General features: G+C 42.3%; 1 protein-coding gene across 2 annotated transcripts in view; it reads right to left on the bottom strand.

The window, feature by feature from the left end:
- Nucleotides 1-22503, bottom strand: part of Trpc4ap (transient receptor potential cation channel subfamily C member 4 associated protein) — a 75090-nt gene extending 52587 nt beyond the window's left edge. Inside the window, exon 1 of one of the 2 annotated variants that reach the window (XM_059261727.1) lies at nucleotides 22212-22503. In XM_059261727.1, the coding sequence (XP_059117710.1) occupies nucleotides 22212-22379 (168 nt within the window). In that variant the 5' untranslated portion in view covers nucleotides 22380-22503. The remainder of the gene's footprint in view (nucleotides 1-22211) is intronic. The other variant, XM_059261728.1, reaches the window with a different exon arrangement.
- Between the last annotated feature and the right edge of the window lie 3683 nt (nucleotides 22504-26186).

Consider the following 26186-nt stretch of genomic DNA (forward strand, 5'->3'; position numbering starts at 1 on the left):
TCTGCCCAGAGGCTCTCTCCCAGTCTTTTCTATCGGAAATGCTTGTTTTCCTTCAAATGCAAGACAACGAGGGCCAGTGGGTAAGGCTGCTTGCTACACCAGCTGATAACTATGATTCCTAGAACCCACGTAAAGGTGGAGGAAGGGACTTATTAACACCGTATACCATCCCCCAATGCTGACATGCACACCACAGCACGGGGCACACACACATATTTAATAAAAAAAAATTTAAAAGTTAAAGAAACTTTTATTAAAATTGTAAGTTCTTATTTATTTTATGTGTATGGGTGTTGTGCCTGCATGTATGTCTGTACACAACTTTTGGGTCTGGTGCCCATGCAGGCCAGAAGAGGGTGTGAGATCCCCTAGAACTAGAGTTACAAACAGCTGGGAGCTGCCACGTTTAAAAATCCTGGGCTGTAAGTAAGTTCAGCCTGGGCTGTAGAAACCCTGCCTCAAAACAGAGCAATAAACAAATAAACAAAAAAAGAAATCAAGGCAGGGGCTGGAGAGATGGCTCAGTGATTAAGAGCATTTCTTACTTTTACAGGGGACTCAAGATCAGTTCTCAGCACACATGCTGGGCAGCTCACAGCTGTTTGTAACTCCAGTTCCAGTCTCTGCCAGCACCCACACACACGTGGATACATTCGCATAGACACAGAAATACATATATATAGTTAAGTGCAGGCAACAGCTAGAAACCTTCCTTGGTGGCCCTCCTTCCTCTCCTTCCTAAGGCATTGGCCCCTGCTTTGGGGTTTCACCCATTATATATTTTAACCTACTGTACACAGTTCCCAGTTCATTTGATCCTCTCCTCGATGATCACTACTTCAGAGCAGGTACCAAACTGTGAAAACACTCATACACTCACTCTCTTTCTTTCTCTCTCTCACTTTCTTTTCTTTTTTTTTTTTTTCTTTTTTTCTTTTTTTTTTTTTTTTTTTTGGTTTTTCAAGACAGGGTTTCTCTGTGTAGCTTTGCGCCTTTTCTGGAACTCACTTGGTAGCCCAGGCTGGCCTCAAACTCACAGAGATCCGCCTGGCTCTGCCTCCCGAGTGCTGCTCTCTCTCACTTTCATTCAACTTGCACAGAACAGGAACTGAGTAAATGTCTGAAGGCTCTGGGTGGTGGTGGTGCACACCTTCAGTCCCAGAACTTAGAAGGCAGAGGCAGAGGGATCTCTTGAGTTCGAGGCCAGCCTGGTCTACAGAGCGAGTTCCATGACTACACAGAGAAACCCTGTCTCGAAACAACAACAACAACAAAGTCTGAAGGTATCAATAATAGCAGCAGCACAAGGACAGAAGATGAGCAGATTATGAAGATTTTCACTAACACGTCACCATTACAAGGACCAGATAGGAAATTCTGTGATTAAATCAAATCAAAAGACCTTGTTATAGTTTGTATGGAGCAAACTGGCCTTCAATGTTTGGGTGTATCTGAACACAAATGCCCTGTGATGATAGACAAGTCTCATAATTCTTCCTACACGTGTGTCTTAGATTAGCATGAGGGGTAACAGAAGAGTTCAAAAGAATGCTTTGTCTTAGGGTGAAACACAGGGAAATACTCCTCCTTACAACAAAAATGTCTGTGTACTAGCAATTTTATAGTGCTCAACCTCAAAAACCAATACAAGCAAAACAAAACAAAACAAAAGGTTAAAAACCTCTTTTTTTTTCCTGAAGAAGGAAAGCAAGCACCTACTGCTGTGGGACCCTACAGAAGCCATCCTACAGAACACTATCTGAGCACCATGACACTAGAGAGCTCTAAACAGTATTAGAAATGGGAGATCACAAGCCAATAACCAACCTATCATGAGAAAATACGGGAAATAATCAAGCATGGCAACAAAAACAAACAAACAAACAAACAAAAAACAGGGCAGCAGAAATAAAAGGAAGTAAAAGCAGGAAACTACACAAATATCAACAAAATTAAAAGTTTCAAGATTTTCTGAAAAGGTCAATTAATGGACAAACTTTTAACTTCTAATGTCTGGCTAAATTATTAAATTCAGGAACAAATGAGAGAATGTTACTACCAACCTGATCACAGCAAAAGAGATTATGGTAGAGCTCTGTAAAGGACCATATGGGGACAATGACCATTTCCTAAAGGAAATGACTAGGAGAACACACGCTGTGAAACAGAGTCATCAAGCAGACCTATAACACCAAACAGAGAGGCTGAATTAGGGGTGATTCACACAGCAACAACCAAGACCTCCAGAGAAAAATCTAGATCCAGATCAATGGTTCACGTTATCAAACATTTAAAGGATAATAACACAAATACTCAGATTCCCACAAAATAGATGAGGCCAGAATTCTGGTAACAAATCTAGACAAATACACCACAAGAAAACTACAAGTCACTCTCTTACCAATATAAATGTAAAAACCTTGCAACACATGTAACAAAAGCAAACAGGATTTATCGCGGGAAGGAAAATAGTTCAACATACCAACTACTACAATACAGAAAACCAACAGGACACACTCAAGATATGTAAAAAGACAGATGAGAAATGGCAAAAACCAAACATGTCTTCATGATTAACACTCTGCACACACTAGAAGCAGAACAGAACTTTCTCTACCAGCTAAAGGTATTTATAAAGAGTCTAAAACTAACATCATGCTTACCAGTAAAGACTAATGTTTTCCTACTAAGATCAAGAAGAAAAAAGACCCAGAGATGTCTGCTCTTACCACCTCCATTTGACTATGTATTATAAACACAAAGAACATTGAATTGAAAATATGGAATATTCTATTCACAGATAACATGATTCTGATTATCAATTACATTTATAGTAGCATCAAAAATAAGATGTTTAAGAATAAATTTAACAAAAGCAGTGCAAGACTTATGCAAGGAAACTAAACACTGTTAAGATATTAAAGGACACCAAGGCAGGAGAATCTCAAGTTCAAGGCCAGGCTGAGTTATACGGTTAGAATCCCAACCCCCCTCCCCCGCCCTGGAAAAAAAAAAAAAACAGGAAAGCTATCTCATGTTTAAGGAATGGGATTTTACTGAATTGGCGATAATGTCCATACTGCTGATTATTACTAAAACGATACCCCCTATGTTGTTGACTCAATGTAATTCCTATCAAAGCCCAGCTGTCTTCATTGTAGAAACTGATAATTTACTACTAAATCTCATACAGGAATGCCAGCGACACAGAACAGTCAAAACAGCCTTAAGTTGGAAGAATCTGAATTCCTGACTTCTTGCTTTGTAATTTCATTACATGTCTACATTAATCAAGACTGCACAGACTGGGTGAGCATAAAGACATCTTAGACCAGTGGATACAAATGAGATTCCCCAATGGTTAAGCAATTTTTGCTCTGTTTGTTTGAGGGTGATTTGTTTGTTTTTGGCAGGTTTTTGAGAGAGTCTAACTGTGTAGTCCTGACTGGCCTGGAACTCACTATGTAAAAGAGTATGGCCTCAAATTCACAGAGATCTGCCTACCTCTGCCTCCTGAGTGCTGGGATTTAAAAGCACGTTGCCACCAAGTCCCAAGGTTGATTTTTTGACAAGACTGTCAAAACCATGGAACAGTTTTCTCAACAAATGTTACTAGTACAGGTATTATCACTAAACAAAAAAAGGACTCCCTTATATTTTTAAAAATTGACAAAATGAGTCAAAGGGCTTGGAGAGGGCGCTTAGTTGGTAAACGCTTGCAAGTATGAGGATACGAGTTCATGTCCAGAATCTACGTAAAAAAGAAAAGAAAAGCCAATGTGGTAGGTGCACTTGAAATCCCAGGGCTGGGGAGGTGGAGACAAGGATTCCCTGAGGCTAACTGGTTGGCCAGACAAGCCTACTCAGGGAGTTCCAATCTGTGAGAGACCCTGTCTCCAAAAACAAGGAAGATAGCACCTAAGAAACAACACCTGAGGCTGTCCTCTGATCTACGAACACACACGTGAGTGTGCACTGCACCTGAACATATACACAGGTACATGCATGCATGTGTAAATACACACACACATGCCAGAAGAGAAAAACTGTTACATTAGGCACACTGTCTGAAGCCACACAGCAAAAACAGGATAAAATATTTAAAGCATGGAAAGGGGGTTAAAAATCACACCCACTGGCAACACTGGATTCAGTGAGGTTATCCTTCAAAAGTAAAGAAAAAAATATGAACCTTCTCAGACAAAACTTGACCTATCCTACCAGAAATATGAGAGGTTGCTCTTTAGAGATAAGGAAACTGATACTGGTGAGAAACTCTGGTTTAACTAAGCACCTCTGACTACCTGTCTCTTCCAATGTGTCATTTATACACTATCCACAAAGAGGGCTAATGATGAAACAAATGAACATAAATTAACTTTCCAATCTAAATTAATCCAAAATGCAAATGCCAGCAACAATTATTAGGTGAGACAGTGAAAGGAGAAGTGAACTGAATAGCAGCAATCTTAGAAGGGTATGAGAGAGAACTGGGATACTTGTTCCACTCACAAACATTTCCTGACCAGAATGAATGCTCCAAACTCCAGGGCAACCAATAAAACAGGCCGCTATTGCTGGGCGGTGGTGGCACACACCTTTAATCCCAGTACTTGGGAGACAGAGGCAGGCGGATCTCTGTGAGTTCAAGGCCAGCCTGGTCTACAGAGCGAGTTCCAGAACAGTCAGAGCTACACAGAGAAACCCTGCCTTGAAAATCCAGAATAACCAACCTACTATAACACCACACATACTCTTTGGAAGCCCAGGTTCGTCTCAAACTAGCAGCAATCCTCTTGCCTCAGCCTCTGGAATGCTAGAATTATAGATATAAGTCACACACCCAGCTAAAAATGACTTTTAAAAAAATATAATTGGGGCTGGGAAGATGGCTCACTCAGTAAATTGCCTCCCACCACCAGCACGAGGACCTAAGTTCAAATCTCCAGCACCCACTAAAAAGTCAGGTGCAGCAGCACACATCTATAGCCCCAGCCTGGCGCTCAGGGGCCCCCAGCCTGGGTGAAGAGATGAGCACCAGTGAGTGAGAGTCTGTCACAAAAAACAAGGTGAAGAAGGACAAACAGGCAGACCTGAGGTCAACTTTGGTCTCCACATGGGAACACATCTACAAACATGTACATAACCCCCCCCACACACACACACACACACACACACACCACACTAAGGGAGGAGTCAGTGCTGTCACAAAAATGCTCAATTAATCTACAAAAGTAGGAAAAACCAGGCAGGTAAAAGAAAGAACAAGTACAGTGCCGCTGCACATGTGGCGGAATCCACCTCCTACGTCACTCACTAATCACTGCACAAGTCTATGCATGGTGGAGCACGCCAATGCCTGCATACTGGTTTTAGAAACTAATTAGAAACAGTATCAATGAAAAGCCTATGAATAAAATATAGTAATATATATGTCAGTGGAATAAAAAAAAAAGCCAACTGTATGTTGTCTATGAGAAACCCACTCTAGTGACTAGAAAGATGGTTCAGGGTTAAGTGCCTGTACCACACTCACAGAGGACCCAAGTTCAATTCCCAGCACCAACATTAGGCAGTTTACAACCACCAGTAACTCAAGTTCCAGGGGATTCCAGTGGCTCTTACCTCCTCAAGTACTGCTTCATATGCACATACCCAAACATAGACTTATACACATACTCATAATTAAATGAAAATATATCTTTTTAAAAACTCATAATTAAAATAATAAAAATATACCTAAAAAAAAACTACCTTAAAAATGGTGCTATGTATCAGTTAAAAGTATAGGGACAGAGTCCTATGTGGTGGCACACATTTGTAAACCCACTATTTGGGAGGTGGAGGCAGAAAGGTCAGGAGACATTCAAGACCAGCCTGTTATCTAGTGAGTTCAATGCTAGTCAAGGCTACACGAAACCCTGTCTCAAAAAACAAACAGGAGGATCTAGAAAAAATCATCTTGAGTGAGGTAACCCAGACTCAGAAAGACAAACATGGTATGTACTCACTCATAGGAGGATACTAGATGTGGAACAAGGATGACTGGACTGCTACTCACATCACCAGGGAGGCTACCTGGAAAACAGGACCCCAAGAAAGACATGGGGATCGCCCAATGATGGAGAAATGGAAGAGATCTACATGAACAGCCTGGACATGAGTGGGGGTAATGAAGGGCGAGGGTCGAGGGAAAGAGAGCTTGGGGGAGCGGGAGATCCCAGCTGGATCAACAACAGAGAGGGAGAACAAGGAATAGGAGACCATGGTAAATGAAGACCACATGAGAATAGGAAGAAGCAAAGTGCTAGAGAGGCCCACAGAAATCCACAAAGATACCCCCACAACAGACTGCTGGCAATGGTTGAGAGACAGCCCGAACTGACCTACTCTGGTGATGGGATGGCCAAACACCCTAACTGTCGTGCTAGAAACCCCATCCAACGACTGAGGGATCTGGATGCAGAGATCCATGGCTAGGCCCGGGTGGAGCTCTGGGAGTCCAATTAGCGAGAAAGAGGAGGGTTTATATGAACGAGAATTGTTGTGACCAAGGTTGGATAAAGCACAGGGACAAATAGCCAAACGAATGGAAACACATGAACTATGAACCAATGGCTGAGGGGTCCCCAACTGGATCAGGCTCTCTGAATGGGTGAGACAGTTGATTGGCTTGATCTGTTTGGGAGGCATCCAGGCAGTGGGACCTGGTCCTGTGCTCATTGCATGAGTTGGCTGTTTGAAACCTGGGGCCTATGCAGGGTCGCTTGGCTCAGCCTGGGAGGAGGGGACTGGACCTGCCTGGACTGAGTCTACCAGGTTGATCTCAGTCCACGGGGTAGGCTTTGCCCTGGAGGAGGTGGGAATGGGGGGGTGTGCTGGGGGGAAGGTGAGGGGGACGGGAGCGGGGAGAACAAGGGAATCCATGGCTGATATGTAGAACTGAATTGTATTGCAAAATAAAAAAAAATGACAAACAAACAAACAAACAGGAGTCTAGAGAGAAGGCTCAGTGGCTAAGAGCATTACTGCTCTTGCAGAGAACCTACATTTGGTTCCCAGCACTCACATGGCAGATCACAACCATCAAAACTACAGTTCCAGAGGATCAAGTTCCAGGAGATCTGATGCCTTCTTCTGACTTTTATGGGTACCATGCATGCATGTGGTGCACATATATATGTGCAAGCAAAACACTCATAAGATAGATCTTTTTAAAAAAAATCAATAAAGTAGAAGGCATGGAGAAAGATAAATCATGTTAACAATAAAAGAAAGCTTAAGGAGTTCTATGAATTTTAGACAACGCAGAGTTCTGAAGAGAGAACTGCTAGGAATAAAAAGGGCCATGACAGAATGCTAAGGTGCTACCTCTCCAAGACAACGTGGTAGTTCTTAAAAGATGTGCACCAAACAATATCATACCAAAATATAGGATGCAAAACCTCAAAAAAGTACCAAGAGAAACTGATGAATTTTTGAACTGATGACTCCTCAATCAGGCAGGAAAATCAGTAAGGACAAGGTTGACATGAGTGCCACCACTGATCAACTAGATCTGACATTTGCAGAGCATCTCATCCAACAACAGTAGAACACACACTTATTCTCAAAGTCACATGGAACAGTCACCAGACAGACCACATCCTTGGCCACAAAGCACACCCTGGCAAGTTTCAAAACGTACAACTGTACAAAGTGTGCTCCCAAACCACTGAGTAATGTGTCCAGACTTCACTAGTCTGTTCACTACAAAACAGCTGCAAAGTTTAAGGTATTTGGAGATGAAGTAACCTATTTTAAATAACGTAAGTCAAATAAGCTTCAACAGAAATATGTAAACATATTTTGAACTAAATGAAAAGATAATTTATAGGAAATGGCAAAATCAGGATTTAGGAAAGAATTTAGCGTACCAAAAGCATGTATCAGCGAAGAAGAAATAGCTCTGGTCTATATCCTAAGCTTCTACCTTAAACCAGAGAAAGCCTAAAGAAAGCAGAAGAAAATAAGAAATAAAATGAGACCAAAAATAATTAAATTCAAGCTGACTGTCTTAGTTAAGGTTTCTCTTACTGCAACAAAACACCATGACCAAAGAGTACGTTGAGGAGGAAAGAGTTTACTTGGCTTACACTTCAGCATTGCTGTTCATCACTGAAGGAAGTCAGGAGCTGATGCAGAGGCCATGGAGGGGAGCTGCTTACTGACTTGCTTCCCATGGCTTGCTAAGCCCACCTTCTTACAGAACCCAGGACCACCAGCCCACCATGGGCTGGGCCTTCCCCATTGACCACTAAATGAGAAAATGTCTTACAGCTGGATCTCAAGGAGGCATTTCCTCAACTGGGGCTCCTTCCTCTGATGACTAGCCTGTGTCATGCTGACGCACAGAACCAGGCAGTGCACTGATTGGCAGCTCAGATGTGTAATCTCAGCAGCACTTGGGAGGCTGAGGTACAAGGACAAACACGAGTTTGACACTAGCCTCAGAGCAATGAGATTCCCCAATGGTTAAGCAATTTTTGTTCTGTTTGTTTGGGGGGTGATTTGTTTGTTTGTTTTAGGTAGGTTTTTGAGAGTCTAATGGTGTCATCCTGACTGTCCTGGAACTCACTGTGTAAAATAGCAAGGCCTCAAATTCACAAAGATCTGCCCACCTCTGCCTCCTGAGTGCTGGGATTTAAAGACATGTTGCTGCCATGTCTTTAAAGGACCCCCTGCCCCAAAAAAATATAAAAAAATAAAAATAAAGAAGAAAAATTAAAAAAAAGATTAAATTAAAAAACCAGGAAATCAGTAGAGGAAAAAATTTTAATTAAAAATTGGATCTATAAAGAAAAATAGAATCAATAAACTCTAAGTAGGCTAATTAACCAACAAAAAGGATACGAATTACTAATGTCAAAACTACGAGTAGGGTCGATGATCCCATGGATGTTAATAAAGGAATACTGTGAGCAACTCTATGATCAAAATTTTATTAGATTAAATGGACCATTCTTTGAGTGGTACAACCAAGACATATATAAAAAGAAAAGGATATGCTGACAAAACCATATACTATAGAAAATTTACAAATAAAAGTGGGCAAAGTCTCTAAAAAGACATTTTCCAAAGGTGACAGACAGATGGCCAGTATGCATGGAAAATGATCAGTATCAGTAGTCATCAGGGAACAAGCAAGCAAATCCCACGAGCTAGCTATGTGTCACACCAACCAAGACCATATAACCCCAAAGACAGAAAATAAGTGTTTGTGAAAGTCGGAGAAATGGAGCTAGCTCTCTTTGACTCCAGGCAGAAAAGAAAAATGGCAGTCACAGTTTGGCAAGGACTGAAAAGTTCAACTCAGCCAGGAAGAGTGGAGTGTGACTCTAATTCTAGCTCTTGGAGGTAGAGAGAGGAGGGTCACACAGATTTAAGGCCTACAAGAGTTATTTAGCAAGACCTTGTTTCAAAACCCCAAGGCCTGTGGATGTACCTGAGTGGTGCAACTTGCCAACTTGCCTAGCTGTGTACAAGGCCCTGGGATAGACCCCAGCACCACACCACACCACACCACACCACACCACACCACACCACACCACACCACACCACACACACACACACACACACACACACACACACACACACACACACACGACCTCTCTCTCCCTCTCTCCCTCTCTCTCCAGAATTATCCTATGACCCAGCAATTCTCTTCCTAGGCCAATGTCCACAAAAGCCTTGCACACAAAGGCTCATGACAAACATTAATTTCAGTACGCAAAAATAGAACAAAACCATATACTATAGAAAATTTACAAATAAAAGTGGGCAAAGTCTCTAAAAAGTGTCCATCAACTGCTGAACAGACAAAATAAATTATAGGACATTTGTACGAAGGAATATTATTTGGCCAGAAATGATACATACAACAAAGATAAATCTTGAAGGCTCATTATTCTAAATGAAAGAAACCACACACAAAAGACCACGTTTTATTTGATTCTATTTAATATAAAAAATATACGGAACTGCTGTGATATGTTTTTCTGTACACTGTGAATATGTGTTGCTCTGATTGGTTGATAAATAAAGCTGCATCGGCCTATGGCAGGGCAGGATGGAGCCAGGTGGGAAAATCCAAGAGAGATAGTGAGAGGAGAAAGGAGATGGGGGAAGACACCAAACTGCTGTCCAAGGAGCAACATGTAATGGGACACAGGTAAAGCCACAGAACATGTGGCAACATAAATTAACAAAAATGGGTTAATTTAAGATGAAAGAGCTAGCTAGCAAGAAGCCTGCCATAGGCCATACAGTTGGTAATTAATATAAGCCTCTGAGTGATTGTTTTATAAGCAGCTGCAGGATCGCAAGGCCAGGCGGGACGGGAAAAACACGGGACTGTGGGGCCGGGTGGGACCAGAGAAACTTATGGCTACATATTGGCACCCAATGTGGGGCAAGAATCTCTATCTAAACACCTGAAAAAGCTTTTAAAAAATGGTTCTAGCCGGGCGGGCGGTGGTGGCGCACGCCTTTAATCCCAGCACTCGGGAGGCAGAGCCAGGAGGATCTCTGTGAGTTCAAGGCCAGCCTGGACTACTAAGTGAGTTCCAGGAAAGGCGCAAAGCTACACAGAGAAACCCTGTCTCAAAAAAAAAAAAGGTTCTAAAATGAAGCCAAGAACAGCTTCCTAATTCATGTTGCTCATGGTGGGCCACAGTACAGAGATGCATCCCCTAGCCACAGTGGGCTTCAGCGGCAACATGGCAGACTCCTGAGGTTTCTTGACAGGACAGGCTGAAATACAAAGAGACTTCTCCCAGCCACTGCCTGCTGGCTTGGGAGCACAGTCACAGGCTTAAAAACACAGGCATACTATTTAATACTGCTTCCCAGAATTGGAAAGATAAGCATGACTCATTGGTACCTGCGTCATGTTAAAAAACCTAATGGGATGGGGCCAACAGCCAGTGCTGCTACTGCTTTGGTCCTAGCCACACACTGCAGTTTAAATCAATGGTGAAAAAATGATTACAGATTCACAATCAAGACAGATTCAGATGGAATAAAACTCTAAACAGTTTACAATGTATGTAAAAAGGTACGTAGGCTTGAGAGAAAAAGAGAAAGGATATAGTCATAAAAATATTAAAAAATCAAACAATATGTAAAAAATATAATAAGCCAGGTAAAGATGGAAATTACACAGAGAGTCTGCATTATGTTGTCTTTGAGATTTTAACTGGTAAGAGACATTTGATTGTAAAGGCTACCGAGTTAAACCAATATATATATATATGTATTTTTTTTTTTTTTTTTTTTTTTGGTTTTTTGAGACAGGGTTTCTCTGTGTAGCTTTGCGCCTTTCCTGGAACTCGCTCTGTAGCCCAGGCTGGCCTCGAACTCACAGAGATCCGCCTGGCTCTGCCTCCCGAGTGCTGGGATTAAAGGCATGCGTCGCCACCACCGCCCGGCCCAATATATATATTTTAAAAGTATCTTGACTTTAAAATTTATCTCTAAGGATATGTTGCTTTGGAAAAGAGGTTCTGCTTTTCTTTCTACAGAAGATGAGAAGCTGTGGGTTCCTTCCAGGTTAATATGGCTCCATCAAGGAAGACCCCCTGAGATGTCTCCAGATGATCCAACATCTGGAACAGCCTCAAGGCAACTGGCTCACACAATACAGCCTCACAGACTACTCCAGTCAGGGCTTGACCATAATCCTAAAATTTTCTTTGTGTCCCCATAAGACTACCAGTGCCCCCAATCAGCAGGAAGTAGCCTAGAAAACTACACCCACGTTCCTAAAAAATGGATTATGGATGTCTGTCTTTGTTTAGGGGTTGATTACAAATTGTTATTGGTTATATATATATTGGTTATAGTCAATCTCTTTCCAAAAGAAATAAAAGGATATGATATAGATATGACAGAATGAAAGGGTAGATTATTGAATCTACTTTTAAAGAGCAACAACTTGTTTGAAATGTTTTACATTGCTATGGATTTTGGCTTATTGATATAAATTTAAAGCTAATTTTGTTATACTGTATATATATTTCTATTCTTAAGGTATTATGTTTATGCAACTCATTAAAAATTGTAATATATAATTAAAAATACAGAATAATTAGTCATTTATGATAATCAAACCTATAGTCATGTTAGTTAAGTGTTTTTTTTTTTTTTTTTTTGGTTTTTCGAGACAGAGTTTCTCTGTGTAGCTTTGCACCTTTTCCTGGAACTCACTTGGTAGCCCAGGCTGGCCTCGAACTCACAGAGATCCGCCTGGCTCTGCCTCCCGAGTGCTGGGATTAAAGGCGTGCGCCACCACCGCCTGGCTGTTAGTTAAGTTTTTTAAGTATACATGGATATATTTCAACTAGGTAAGTAATCTTCAAACACTTCAAAGATGTACAGAATATGGGATTTAAAATGTTTAAAAACTTAGACTTTTCTAGATGATGAGACACGTCTGCTCCTGGCAGTACCAATTACTTCAAAGAGGATGATGGGCATCAAAGAAACTCCATATGGAGTTTGCTTTCTTTATGGTAAAAATAGCCATTTTGGCAAGAAACTGCTCTTGCCTAGACTACTTAATAATATGTTGTATAAACTGGACATACAGTACCCATAGGAAAATGACCACTGAATTTTGCCTGAACAAGGCGAAATGGTCCTTCAGGTTCCTGCTTCGCACGGGAGATTACCAGACATTCTACAGGACACAGGGAAAAGCAACTGAACTTCAGACAGCTCCTACTACACAGAACAAGCCAATCCATAGAGATAGAAAACAAGCTTAGCTGCTGCCAAGGGCCAGAGATATCAATTGGGAAGCAACTGCTACAGGTAGAGGGTTGGTTTGGGTTTCAGTCTGAGACTTAATCCCATCCTCACCACAAACTCACTACGTAGCTGAGGATGGCCTTGAACTCTGATCTTTCTGCTTTTACCTACCAAGTACTAGGATTAAGGGAATGCTATGCTACCTCAGTGCTGCAATCAAGTTTTGTGGGTTTTTTGTTTGTTTGTTTGTTTGTTTGTTTTTGTTTTCTTTCCCAGGAAATGTTCTAAAGTTGGTTGTGGTAACTGTAGCTTTGTATAAACAGCTACTGACTTGCATACTTAAATGGGGTGTGTGTGCAATAAGTCAATCAACACTTCAATAAACCTATTATGAAAACTAAATAAATAACAGACATAAGTGAACTTTTTAAAGTGACAGGAATGCCCTAAAACCATTCTGGTGATAGTCGCATGATTTTATAAATGTATTTTTTTACATTTATTTATGTTATTTTTATGTGTATGAGTGTTTTCCTTCATGTATGTGCACCACATATGTGCCTGCAGAGGTCTGCAGAGGGTTTCAGATCCCCTGGAACTGGAGTTAGGTACAGATGGTTGGAAAATGCTATGTGGGTATTGGGAACTGAACCCATCTCCTGAACACTCAATGCCCTGAACCACTGAGCCGTCTCTTCAGCCCTATAATTCACTTAAAAAAAAAATCACTGAAATGGAAACTTAAAATTGGTAATTTTGTTTTGTTTTTTTGAGACTGTATCTACTGGAGCCCAGGCCAGCCTCGAATTCCTGATCCCCTACTTCCACCTCCCAAGTACTGGGATTACAAGCATGGGTTTGGCTGGTTGTTTTAAGTCTTGATAAAATCGTATTTTAAAAGAAACATCAAGGACTGGGGAGATGCCTCAGTCTGTAAAGCTCTTGCCTCCCAAGTGTGAGAATCTGAGATTAGACCCCTAGAACTCACCCAAAAAGCTGGGTGTGTTTGGAATACACCTGTAACTCAGCAATGGCAGAGGTGACAGAAATGGCAGAGGTGAGAGAGGTAAGACAGATCCCTAGAAGCTCACAGGCCAGCTAGCCTGGCTATGCGGTGAAGGTCAAGCCGATGAGAGGCCATGCTTCAAACAAAAAGGGACGGCATCTGAGGACTGACACTCCAGGCTGCCCTCTGACTCACACATACACACTATGCATCCATGCAACTGCACCAACCCCCACAAACACGCACATGTGCATGTACACACAGACAAACACACAAATATAATAAGGGGCCCAAAAGGGACACAGAACTGATATGACATTTGAAAAGCAAGTATTGGATTAAATAAATATATTTAAATCCCCAAATGTCAGTTATTATAGTAAAGGTACTAAATACTCCATTTAAAACAAAGTTTATTTTGCTGCCTCCCAGAGAAGCACTTCAGAAAGGCTGACTGTAACAGACTGGGAAATAACACATGATGTAAAGGCACACACCAGAACAAAGGTGGTGTGACTTATCAAATCAAAGAGTACCTCCAGCCAGCCAGGCTGATGACATGTGCTGCTGATCTCTGCACTCGAAAGGCTAAAGCAAGAGGACTGCATGAGTTCAAGGCTAGCACAGGCCACATGGCAACACTTGCCTCAAAGTAAATGAAGAACATGTCCAGAGATAAGTACCTTACCAGCACAAATGTGCCAGTCTCAGTGGGATGCAGAGCTAAATGCCAAAGCAAATCCTTACCACTTCAGAAGATACTCAAGAGTCTTCAGCACTTGAGAACAGGCAGATTCTTAAACAGCAAGAACCACTTAAGTGATAGAACAAACTATAATAAAACTAAGCATTTATGTTCACCAGATGTTTTTGCTGTTTTGTGAGATACGGTCTATCTGGAACTATGCACACCAGGCTGGCCTTGAACTCAAAGATCTTGCTGTCTCTGTCTCCTCTATGCCTGGTTCATCAAAAAGATCTTTACAGATTAAAAAGGAGTTACAGAACAAGAGAAAATATCTGCAAAACATCACTACAAAAGGTGCATATATCCAGCTGGATGTGGTGGCACATGCCTTTAATTCCAGTACTCAGGAGACAGAGGCAGGTGAATCTCTCTGTGAGTTTGAGGCTAGCCTGGTTTACAGATGGAATTCCAGGTTAGCCAGTGAGACACTATTTAAAAAAAAGTGATGTCAAAGACTTCCAGTTAGGTTACAAAGATGAAAACCAAGGCCTGGAGAGATGGCTCAGTGGTGAGTTTCCAGAGGACCCAGGTTCAATTGTCAACACTCACATGGTGGCTTACAACCATCTGTAATGCCAGTTCCAAGGGATCTGATGCCCTCTTCTGGTGTCCTCAGGCACCAGGTATGTACAGGATACATAGAGATACACATACAAGCAAAATGCCCATACACATAAAATCATTTCTAAAAGAAAATAACAAAAATGTACAAAATATTTGAACAGGCAAGTCACAAAAGGGGGTGTCCAAATTGCCAAGAAGCTTCTGAAAGGGAGTTTAATTTCATTAACTCACCATAAATTAAACCCACAGTGATTATACCATTAAACATCCAAGGGAAAAAGAAGACCCTAATTGAAGAAGACTGACACAAAGCTCTAGGGTGGCACGAACGTGATACTAACAGACACTGCTGAGGGGAGTGGAAATTAGTGCAAGCACTTGAGAAACTCTAGAGATGGATACTGATGCCAGTCTATGCATATCTTACACCCCAGCAATTCTCAGCATATACCCTGCAGGTTGTACAAATGCATACCAAAGACATGAACAAATGTTCATATCAGCATTATTCATAACAGATCCCAAACTGGAAGGATCCCAATACTTCTCAAAACTAAAATGTCTTAATTGTGGTCCACTGACAGAGTTGACAAGCCAAACAAGAATGGATGGACTACAGCTTCACCATCTTCAAGAGCGAGCAAAACACCAAAATGTGGTTTAAAAGAATGTACCTGCTCCAAGAGTTAGACCTGATATACAAGTATAAGAGTAAAAGATGTTTTCAAATGTGTAAACATGAAAAAAATTACTTTTCACATGCTTTCCTGGGAGTCTACTACAGAATGTATTCCCAGGAAAGGCAGACAGAGATAGAAAACAAGGTCTAAAACACAGGAAAGTCAGTAAAAAAACGAGAGTTAAATGCCCTGAATTTGACAAGGGGAAGTTCCAAGAATCCAGCTGTAAAGATACCAATCCAAACTCTAGCGAGGAAGAGGAGGTTGGAAAACTTAAAAAGCCAAACAAAAAAAGAAGTTTTAGAGTTTGGGGTCCAAGTATCCAGATGGAGAAAGCAAACGTGAAAGGATGCAGCTCTATGCTGGGAAAGCTTCAGAAGGCTCCATGCAGTGTATGACATGTCTTTATGAGGTGCTATGAACAGTAATTACATCAGCAGCAGAATGCAACTACTTTACATCAACAACCAAAACTGTGACACTGGGAGAATAGTAGACAAGTGACATACAGACTCTAATCTTTTACATGAGGAAGAAAATAGGTATTATCAACTGAATGTCAAGAAACAGCGTTATAAACAAGTTAGTTAGAAATACTGGCGCTCTGGCTTCTTGGGTCCTTCTCTTGTGAAAGTAATAGCTACATCATGGACAATGGCTGCCTTGGGAGAATGGCAGGCCGAGGGAAGAGTGGGGCAGGGAATTGCTGTTGTCTAGAATAAGCCTCATGATACCCACATATCCAGCCACAGTCCAAATGCCTCAGAAGGAATTTTACTACTTATACATTGGCTTACAAGACATTTATTTAAAATAACATGTAAAGCTAGGCATGGTAGTTTATACCTATAATTAATTCTAGTTAATTTGGAGACTGAGGCAGGAGACATGCCATGAGTTAGAGGCCATCTGGGACAACATAGTAAGATCCAGGCCAGCCTGGGCTACAGAGAGAGATCCTGTCTCAAATATAGTAAATAAAAATAATCATTTCCAGTTTGTTTTCCTTGCAAGTAGCTGAGCCCTGTGATGAAAGAGCTACTATCCACTCATCTTTACAGCTGAGTTACTGGCAGGTGTCGTATGGGTTTTCTTTTCAAGCACTTGTGGTTTGACAGTTTACCGGAGCGATAATCTCTTACATCATGTTCCCTAAGCTGTCAGCCTGTTTAGTCAACGTGACATTTCCAGGCATTCACAATTTTCACTGATTGTCTTTACTGCCTTCCTTTTAAAATAACTAAAAGCTGATTTCTGTGAAAACAAATGTATATCTTCTTTGTTTGATCCTAAACATAAAATAGCTACTATCTTAAAATAGCTAAGTGCAGGCAAACAGACATTTCAAAAGATAATTAATGAAGATTAAATATCTTGCTAGGGCAGTCTGATAAGGAGTATTAACCACTGAATATTTGTATCCTTTGCAATGGTGTTTTTGTGGTTTCAACACAATTGGAATACATCTTAGGGTTTGTGGGTACAAATGCTACTGAGATTAACAGTATTTATATATGTTTCTGAGACTGACTTATCCAGGAGGTTCATTTTTTCTTCCTCTCCCTCTCTCTCCCCGACGTGTCTCGGAGGAAGCTGTCCAGCTTTTGAGTCAGGATCTCTCTGTGTAATCTTGGCTGGCCTAGAAGTCACTACGTAGACCAAGCTGGCCTTCGAGCTTGTTAGCAGTCCTGCCCCTGCTTCCCAAGTGCTGGGGTTCCCAGCTTCCAATACCACTACACCTGGTTCCATGTTTTCTCAGTATCACACTGCCCCTAGCAGAAAAGAGAGGTTTTTCTTGACTTAAATTCCTAAGTGTCAACTCTAATTAGAGAAAGACTAAAACAAACAGTACCGACAGGAGAGAAAAAAACTAAGATGAGAGCAGTGTGGAAGAGTGGTTAAGTTTGAATCTTAGTAGCACATAGAAATGGAGAGAGAAAGGGAGGGAGAGTCTAAGAAAGGTGAAAGTAAAGACAGGTGAAATCTAGAGTGGTCACAAAGTAACAGCATTTGGGAAACAGAAGGGACCCCATAACCCAGACTTCCCAACTGCCAAGCTGCAGAATATCTGCAGAGCAGATTCATTGTTCTAGTGCTCAGTTTATCCAGTCTCTTTCCCCTCAACTCTATCGGCCCTGCAGGATCCTGTCCCCTCGTCATACAGGGAGCAGATTTACTCCAACTGCAATGAGAAGCAGCTGGGGAGCTGCAGGCAGAGGATTTTAAGACCCAGTTTTCTTTGAAAATCAAATGTGCAGCTGAGTACGAAGGCATGAATAAACTGCAAAGCACCTTGGCATATGCATTACCTTGACAGAGGACAGACAAAAGGTCGGGAAGAAAATGAGGCAAATGAGAACTCCAGTGGAACCAGCCCCTCAAGTCCTGTGACCTATGTCCTCTTCCAGGCTGCTCTCGTGTCTCACTTAGCGAGAGGGGAAACTGAGGGAGGATGGGGTTTGATGGAAGAGAAACCAAGATTCTGATTTCCTACATATTAAATTTGAGTTGCCCATTAGTTACCTACACAGAGATTCAGGGCAGGTGGTTGGAAATACCTACCCACGTGGAACTTAAAAAAAAAAAAAAAAAAAAAAAAAAAAAGGGTCAGGAATGGAAATGCAGACTTATGAGCCATCAGAATATAGAGTATTTGTTAAAATAATAATAATTAAACCTAATGTATCTGCACACTCATTATACTTCAGTTACTTTTTTCAATGTTTTCTATGTAAAAACTCATTTTCCTCATCATAATCTTAAGAGGTTAGGTCCTGGGCAGTGGTGGCACATGTACTCTGGAGGCAAAGGTAGGTAGATCTCTCTGAGTTCAAGGCCAGCCTGGTCTACAGAGTGAGTTGCAAGACAGCCAAGGCTACTTAGTGAGACCCTGTCTGAACAAAACGAACAAAGAAAAAAGAAACAGATCTTAAGTAACTTTCCCAAAGACATAAAGCAAGTATGTATCCATGCCAGGTATCAAATCACAAGTGACCTGACTCTGGAACTCTTTAAAGCTATGGGGTTACTGCAGAGTTACTACAGACAGATACAGACTGGGGATACACTATTTCAATTCAGTTTCCTGAGTCCTTCCTATCAAGTGCTTGGCATGGTTTCAGGCTCTGCAGATACAAAGAAAATAAGACACTCTCAAAAAGTCCAGTCTAATTACTGCTAGGCAAGAGCAACTATTTATCAAATAAATATGTGTATGTGGCTAAACTTTCTGACCTATTGTTTCACCTGATTCTCATAACAACCTTATGGGACAGATGTCATTACTACCATTTTAGAAATAATGAAACAGATTTGAAGAGATTAACTTAGGCTAAGGGCACTGGCTAAAAAAGGTCGGAACTAGGATTCAATTAAGACCCATCTTACTCCAAATCCAGTCTTTTCCAGGGAAATACTACCATATGGAAATTCTGCTCAGATGAACCTTCAGGGCACCTGTCAAACTCCCCGCAAGAGAAAGTAGAAGGTGGTTATGGAGGCTGGGGAGGGCACAAGGAGTTGCTCAGTGGATACAGTTTCAGGTTTGCAAGCTGCAAAATTCTAGAGATTGGGTGTGCATCAGTGTGAGAATAATGAACAGTACTGAATTGTATAGCTTCAAACAGTTGTGATGATCAGCTGTTGTGCTTTTTTTATTTAAAAAGGTATTTTAAGGCAGGTGATGCTCATGTTACTGTCCAGCCTGTGGCCCTTGCAGTATATTTAATGAATCTGTTTTCTTCCCCATCCCACCGCGCCCCTCAAAAAAAGTTTTTTAAAAACCTGGTACTTTCCTACTGTGCCATATGCCGTAACCAATATGTGTGCTGTACTAAGGAAATATGGGTGAGAAAATAATTTATTCTGCATAGCAGGAGAGGGGATAGGGAGAGCATAGCAAGGAAAAAAACTGAAGAACTCTACTAAGGAAGGAAACCATGAAATGTAAAGGTCTCCACTTCATTATCACTGCTATTTGGGAGACAGGAATTCCTAAGTCAACCTCTGAAATAGCTCCCACACCTGTATAAAACTATCAAAGAAATATGCAATTACAGGTTAAGAAAGTAATGTGATCGAAACAAACTTTGGGCATCAACAGAGTAATAGTGGAGACCACAATGACCAGCCAAATCAGGCTCCAAGTAGCCTTCTAACATAGTTTTCTAGCATTCCTACCTAGCATTTCAGCGTTGAAAACAAATTATTTTCCTAAATTGCTCATTCAGCATTTTAAAGAATTTCTATGGCTCACTCTCTTTAAAACACAGATTATCTGGAGAGGTGTTTAGAATCACACTGCCTAACCTTTCTGAACTTCTATTTCCTCATTTGTGTTAAGAAATGAGTTCAAGCCAGGCGGTGGTGGCGCATGCCTTTAATCCCAGCATTCAGGAGGCAGAGGCAGGCAGATCTCTATGAGTTCGAGGCCAGCCTGGACTACAAAGCGAGTTCCAGGACAGGCACCAAAACTACACAGAGAAACCCTGTCTCAAAAAAACAAAAAAACAAAAAAAAAAAGAAAGAAAGAAACAAAGAAAGAAAAAAGAAATGAGTTCAACACATGGCTCAAAATATTGAAAACTGCTGGGTGTGGTGGAAGACACCTGTAATCCCAGCACTAAGAATGCAAAGGCAGGAGGATTGCCTCAAGTGCAAGGCCCGTCTAGTCTATATAGTAAGTTCTAGGCCAGTCAGATCTATGTAGTGATAGCCTGTCTCAAAAGTAAACTCACATTCAAAATAAAAACATGAACACCTTGCACACTGATTGTTCCAATATATGTAATCCTTAAAGGTTAGTCCCCTTTCTGCCTGCCCTACATACTCAGCTCAGTCACATATCCTTGCTTAATGGACAGAGCAAGTATTTCTCAGATCTTCTTAAGGCAGATGCAGAAAAATGTAATGAAGAAAAGATGCTCATCTACAGTTTCTGTAGGAAAATATGGCTACCCAAAAGTGCTCCTTCATCTGCAGCCCTCTGCAAATACAGACCATCTCACCTTCACCTTTTTAGTCCTTTAGGTAATATTCAAATGGCTCAAAATTAACTTTAAATATGTAATGGTACACTGAGAAAAATCTCACACCCATTCCCTCATCCATGCACCTAATTCCCATCCCTCTCCAGTTCAACACTTACTGGTTTCTTTGTATTCCCCAAAACACCATATGCAAAAGCTATCTTTAAATTAAGCTAATGTGTTTCTCTCTCTCTCTCTCTCTCTCTCTCTCTCTCTCTCTCTCTCTCTCTCTCTCTCGCCTTGTTTTTCGAAACAAGGTTTCTCTGTGTAACAGCCTTGGCTGTGCTGGAATTTGCTTTGTAGACCAGGCTGCCCTGGAACTCCCAGAGATGGGCCTGCCTCTGCCCCCCAAGTGCTGGAATTGAAGGTGTGGGCCCGGCTACGCTAATGTTCTCAAATTAAATTCTGGAATCACCTAGGAGAATGAGGAAAATATGAAACGAGTCATCCATCCTGCTTTATTCTAAGGTAGTGCCCTACACTAACCCACAAGCGCGCGTGCACACACACACACACACATACACCATGTATTGGACACCAATCGGTGTAATATTAGCTAGGCATTAAATATAACATTAACTGATAACCCTCCAGCTCTTATATGCACCTGAAATGCACTAACACGTCACACCACTATCTCCTTTGAATTTAACAATATCCTTAAAATGTGACTTAAATGAGGAAACTAAGTCACCGAAAGGTAACTTGCCCAAGCAAGAAAGAGAGTAGGGCTTTGAACTTGGGCTTGACTAAAGTTCTTCCTCCAAAGCACGTCGCCCTACACTAGCAAAACAGTCTCTGCACTCGTTTGGAGCTCAGCCTAATGTGGGAGACAGGCGTGAAAAGGGCAGACAACAAAGAAATATGCAATTACAGGCTAAGAAAATAACGCAACCGAAAACGAACTGGGGGGTTTGACAGAATAACAATGGGGACCTACTTTAGGAGAGGAGGAGGAACGTTAAGGCCTCTGAGAAGATGACATTTATGATAGGCTTGCGAACCGTTTGGGGGGGCTGCAGTGAGGAGGACCCCGTCTTGCTCACAAGGGGCAAACGCGAGGCCAGTAGAAGATGAAGCCAACTCGCCAAGGTCCCCCAGACATGCAGACGTGGCGCAGGGAAATGAGGATCTAGAAACTCGGCCCAGGGCTCATACGCGCCATCAATACCCCAGGCAGCCCGACCCTACTCGGCCCAGACCTGCAGGCCTCCCAGGCGGCCGCTGCCCATCGCCCCACCGCGGCTGACAGCGTCCGGGAGGCACACGGGACAGCCCCGCGGCCAGCCAAGGGGGATCTGGCCGGTCCCGCAGCGGCCTGGAAAGGCCTCTTTCCCGGCCGCTGGCCAGCTCCAGCCTGGCCCGCCCCGCCCCGCCCCTCCGGGCCGGCCTCGTACCTGCACCGCCCGGACCAGGCCCCGACCGGTGAGCTGGCCCTGCCGCAGCTGCAGCAGGATGTTACCGGGCCGCGGCCGGCCTCCCCAGCCGCCCCACGCCGCCGCCGTAGCTGCCGACTGTCTCCCCCGGCTGGCCCCAGCTCCAGCCGCTGCCGGCGCTGCCGCCATGTCTCCTCGTCCGACAAACAGGAAGCAAGCGGCCCCGGAGCCGCGTAGATTTCTACGGGGCGGCGGAGGATTCTCCACATCGCCCCCAGTGGACTGACGCGGAGGTGCAGGCCGCGTGGCAGGGGCAGTGCGCGTCCCGCGGCCTTATGGGAAATGTAGTCTTTCTCCGGAGGCCGGACAGATGACAGCGATGCTGTGTTTCCTGGACCACCTGTTTTCCCACATCCCACCTCCAGCATTTCTGTGAGGTAACGGCCAGTCGCTGCGTGCGCATGCTCTCAAATTTCTTGTCTGTTTAGAAATGATGCAGCCGAGTGGCCAGTGAAAGGCCCTAGGCCAGAATTAACACTTGACTCTGATTGCTGCCCCCTTCTTTCTACGACTGACTTCAGCCAAGTCACTGTGTTCTACCCATGCGCCTCAGTTAGTCCATTCAATATGTAGTCCCTGGGAGTCGGATCAGTCAACTAATATTTGGATTATAATTAACAAATATATTTCGTGTAAATGATACATAAAGGTCCTTCAATGAGCTATTGCTTATTCGAAGAAACTGTTGGAAAATATTTCATGAATTATAAAATTGTGTTGGGATTAATAATTTTACGGATGTCAATAAATAATTTCTAAGGGAACCAGCTGTACTCGTCACACTGAACAGGTAGAGGAGGTGGAAGGTGAGGTGATGAGCAGAACAGTGGACGACCCTGTGACGGGATTCGGATTACAGGACCACAGCAAATCCACACACAAATAAATGTAACTGGCTAGGTTGTGGTGAAGTTCAATGAAATAATGCAAGGAGTGGGGGTTAGTAAGTTTTATCCTCTGCCAAATAGAGCACTGAGCTGACTGCCCGGCCCTGCTGTGTTCTCTCTCTTCTGAAATCGCAAACTCCCGACAAACCTCTGCAGCAGGGCGGTGCCGACTCTTTCCCCATTTTCACTCCTAGGAGGCGATCTTGTAACACAAATAAGGAGAGCTGAATGTCTCTTTTCAGCGGCTTGTCACTAAGGTGGCTATAACTTGTTGCTCAAACCAAAATCCCTTAAAGTGTGAAATGATGTAATAAATAATTACACTGGAACACAGACATTTATGGGCACTGCCAGGACAAACTGGACTGTGGGTACCATCTTCATGCGCACTTAGAAGGTGTGGTGTCCACTCACCTCCAGCAGATCACTGCTAGATTGTCTGGTAAAACAAATAAAATAGGGCTCGAGAGATGAGTCGGTGGGTAGAGGCACTAGCTGTCAAGACTAAGCATCTAAGTTGGGTTCCCAGAACCCCGTATTGACAGAAGAAGAGAAATTACTCCTCCAAATTGCGCTCTCTCTCTCTCTCTCTCTCTCTCTCTCTCTCTCTCTCTCTCTCTCTCTCTCTCTTACACACACACACACACACACACACACATATTAAATGTAATTTTTAAATTTAAGAAAAATCTATATTGAAAGAGAGCAAAGAGGGGTATATGTGAGGGTTTGGAGGGAGGAAAGGGAAGAAACGTGATGTGATTATATAATAATCTCAAAAAAGTAAAAGAGATAATTTTTAAAAGAAAAACTTTATTAAAATAAAATAAAAGCATTTTTCAGTGAAATTGTCCCATCCTGAAATCTGTATGAGCCAAATAAAACCCTGTGTGTTTGTGATTGCTGAAGAAAAAGCAGAAATAGGAAGTCTATCCTGTAGTGAAGGAAATTTTCTTCAAGCCAATGGAGAAAAAAAAAAATAGGTCTGTAACTTGACACTAAAATCTCAAATTTATCTTAGAAACATCAAAGCTAAACATAACAAAATCAAAGTGTATTTCTAAAACTGGGTTGTAGGGACAGTATACATTCACACACACACAAATCTCTGGATTGTATTCCAAATGGGTAGGTTTTGAAATGTAAATTATACCTCCACAAAGCTGTTAAAAGTTAAAGGCATATCATGGTATATGTGCATACTCATATACACACATGCACACAAACTAGTTAATTAAATAAATATAATTTGGTAGCAGGAATCTTATAGGGTCTTATTAATTAAAACAAACCCAGAGCCAGTTATTGGGGTGAACATTGGAAGATCAGAGAAACAGAACAAGCCACAGCTAACCTCACCTCGCCAATTCCTCAGCTGATCTTGTTTCCTCAGACTGGAAGCTTTTGAGTCCTCACCCAAATGGATCTCAGCTGAACTGCTACTCAAAAGCCTAAAAGATTAAAAAGGCTCTAGTTCCTGGTCCTCACGTACAATATATTGGGGGACACAATATCACCACATAATTTTAAAATAAAATGGACAAAACGTTTGGATGACTAATAACAGATAACACCACAACACCTTACTTCTCTGGCAGTCTTACCTGTCTGGAAGAAAGCATAAGGTCACCTTTGAGTACCCGAGATATCACTCAGTTGTGGCCTTAAAGCTCATCTATGGCAGGCTGTTGGTGGTGGAGCACACCTTTAATCCCAGCACTCGAGAGGCAGAGGCAGGTAGATCTCTGTAAGTTCGAGGCCAACCTGGTCTACAGAGCAAGTTCCAGGACAGCCAGGGCTACACAGAGGAGAAACCCTGTCTCAAACAAACCAACGAAACAAACAAAAAAATTAAAAGTGTAAAATGGTAGCAACAAATGTAAGATAATCCTCTTATGATTTAGGGGAAGAAAAGTCTTAAGTATAAAATCCAGAACCAGGACCGGAAGATCTCAGCATCAGGATAACCTCCTATACAAGACGCCGTGAACAACCACGGAAGGCACATGGTGTTCTGGGAAAGAGTTAACTTAGAACTTGTGAAGACCCTGCTATCCTGTTGGCCTCAAGTTCTCCACCTCAGGCAGCTGCCTGAGCTGCTAGCTTGCTCATGCCTTCCTTCTGAGCACGGGTATAAAGCGCTGTCTCTTCCGCTCTCACTGCCTGCTTTCTCCTCTTGACGTACAATTCATGACTCTGCGCACCTCTCCAGTTGGAGGTATATGTGATCTGTTCAGTACTTTGCCACGCCCATCTCCAGTACCCAGAACCGTGCCTGGAACAGTCGGTGTTAAAAACTGATTATATGATCAATAGATCACTGAAAAGATAAAACTACTCCTACAAAAATCACAATAAGCCAAACAGCACAGTAGAAAGAAAGGTTAGGGGCAGCTGTTGAGATGACCTGGGGGCAAAGACACTTGCTGCCAACTCTGAAGACCTGAGTTCAATCCCCAGAACCCAAATGGTGGAAGCAGAGAACCCATTCCTGAAAGTTAACCTCTGACCTGCACACAAGCGCCATGACCTCTTTGCCTATGCATGTGCACACATGTATGCACACACACGGAGTAAATAAATACATGTTTTTAAGTAATAGATGAGCAGGAATAGGCAATTCGTAGAAAAAAAGATGGCAAATAAATGTAGGAAGAACACCATAAGTCTCCTCAGTTTTCCTCAGAGTGAATGCTGATGGTGAGAAGGTGTGCTGGACCTTCCCAGAAAACAATTTTTTATCGATGTGAAATGAGTTAAAAATAGTCTTCTTGGCCAGGCAGTGGTGGTGCACGCCTTTAAACCCAGCACTTGGGAGGCAGAGCCAGGCAGATCTCTGTGAGTTCGAGGCCAGCTTGGGCTACAGAGCGAGATCCAGGACAGGCACCAAAACTACACAGAGAAACCCTGTCTCGAAACAACAACAAAAAACAAACAAAAAATAAAAACAAAAACAAAAGTGAACTTCTTTTGACTCAGTAATACTCCCTTAGCATTATGTGAATGAATAGCATTCTAGCGAGTGTAATTCTAGAAGACATAGCCAGAG

This window comes from Peromyscus eremicus, chromosome 4 (genome assembly GCF_949786415.1).
Source record: "Peromyscus eremicus chromosome 4, PerEre_H2_v1, whole genome shotgun sequence".
NCBI lineage: Eukaryota > Metazoa > Chordata > Mammalia > Rodentia > Cricetidae > Peromyscus > Peromyscus eremicus.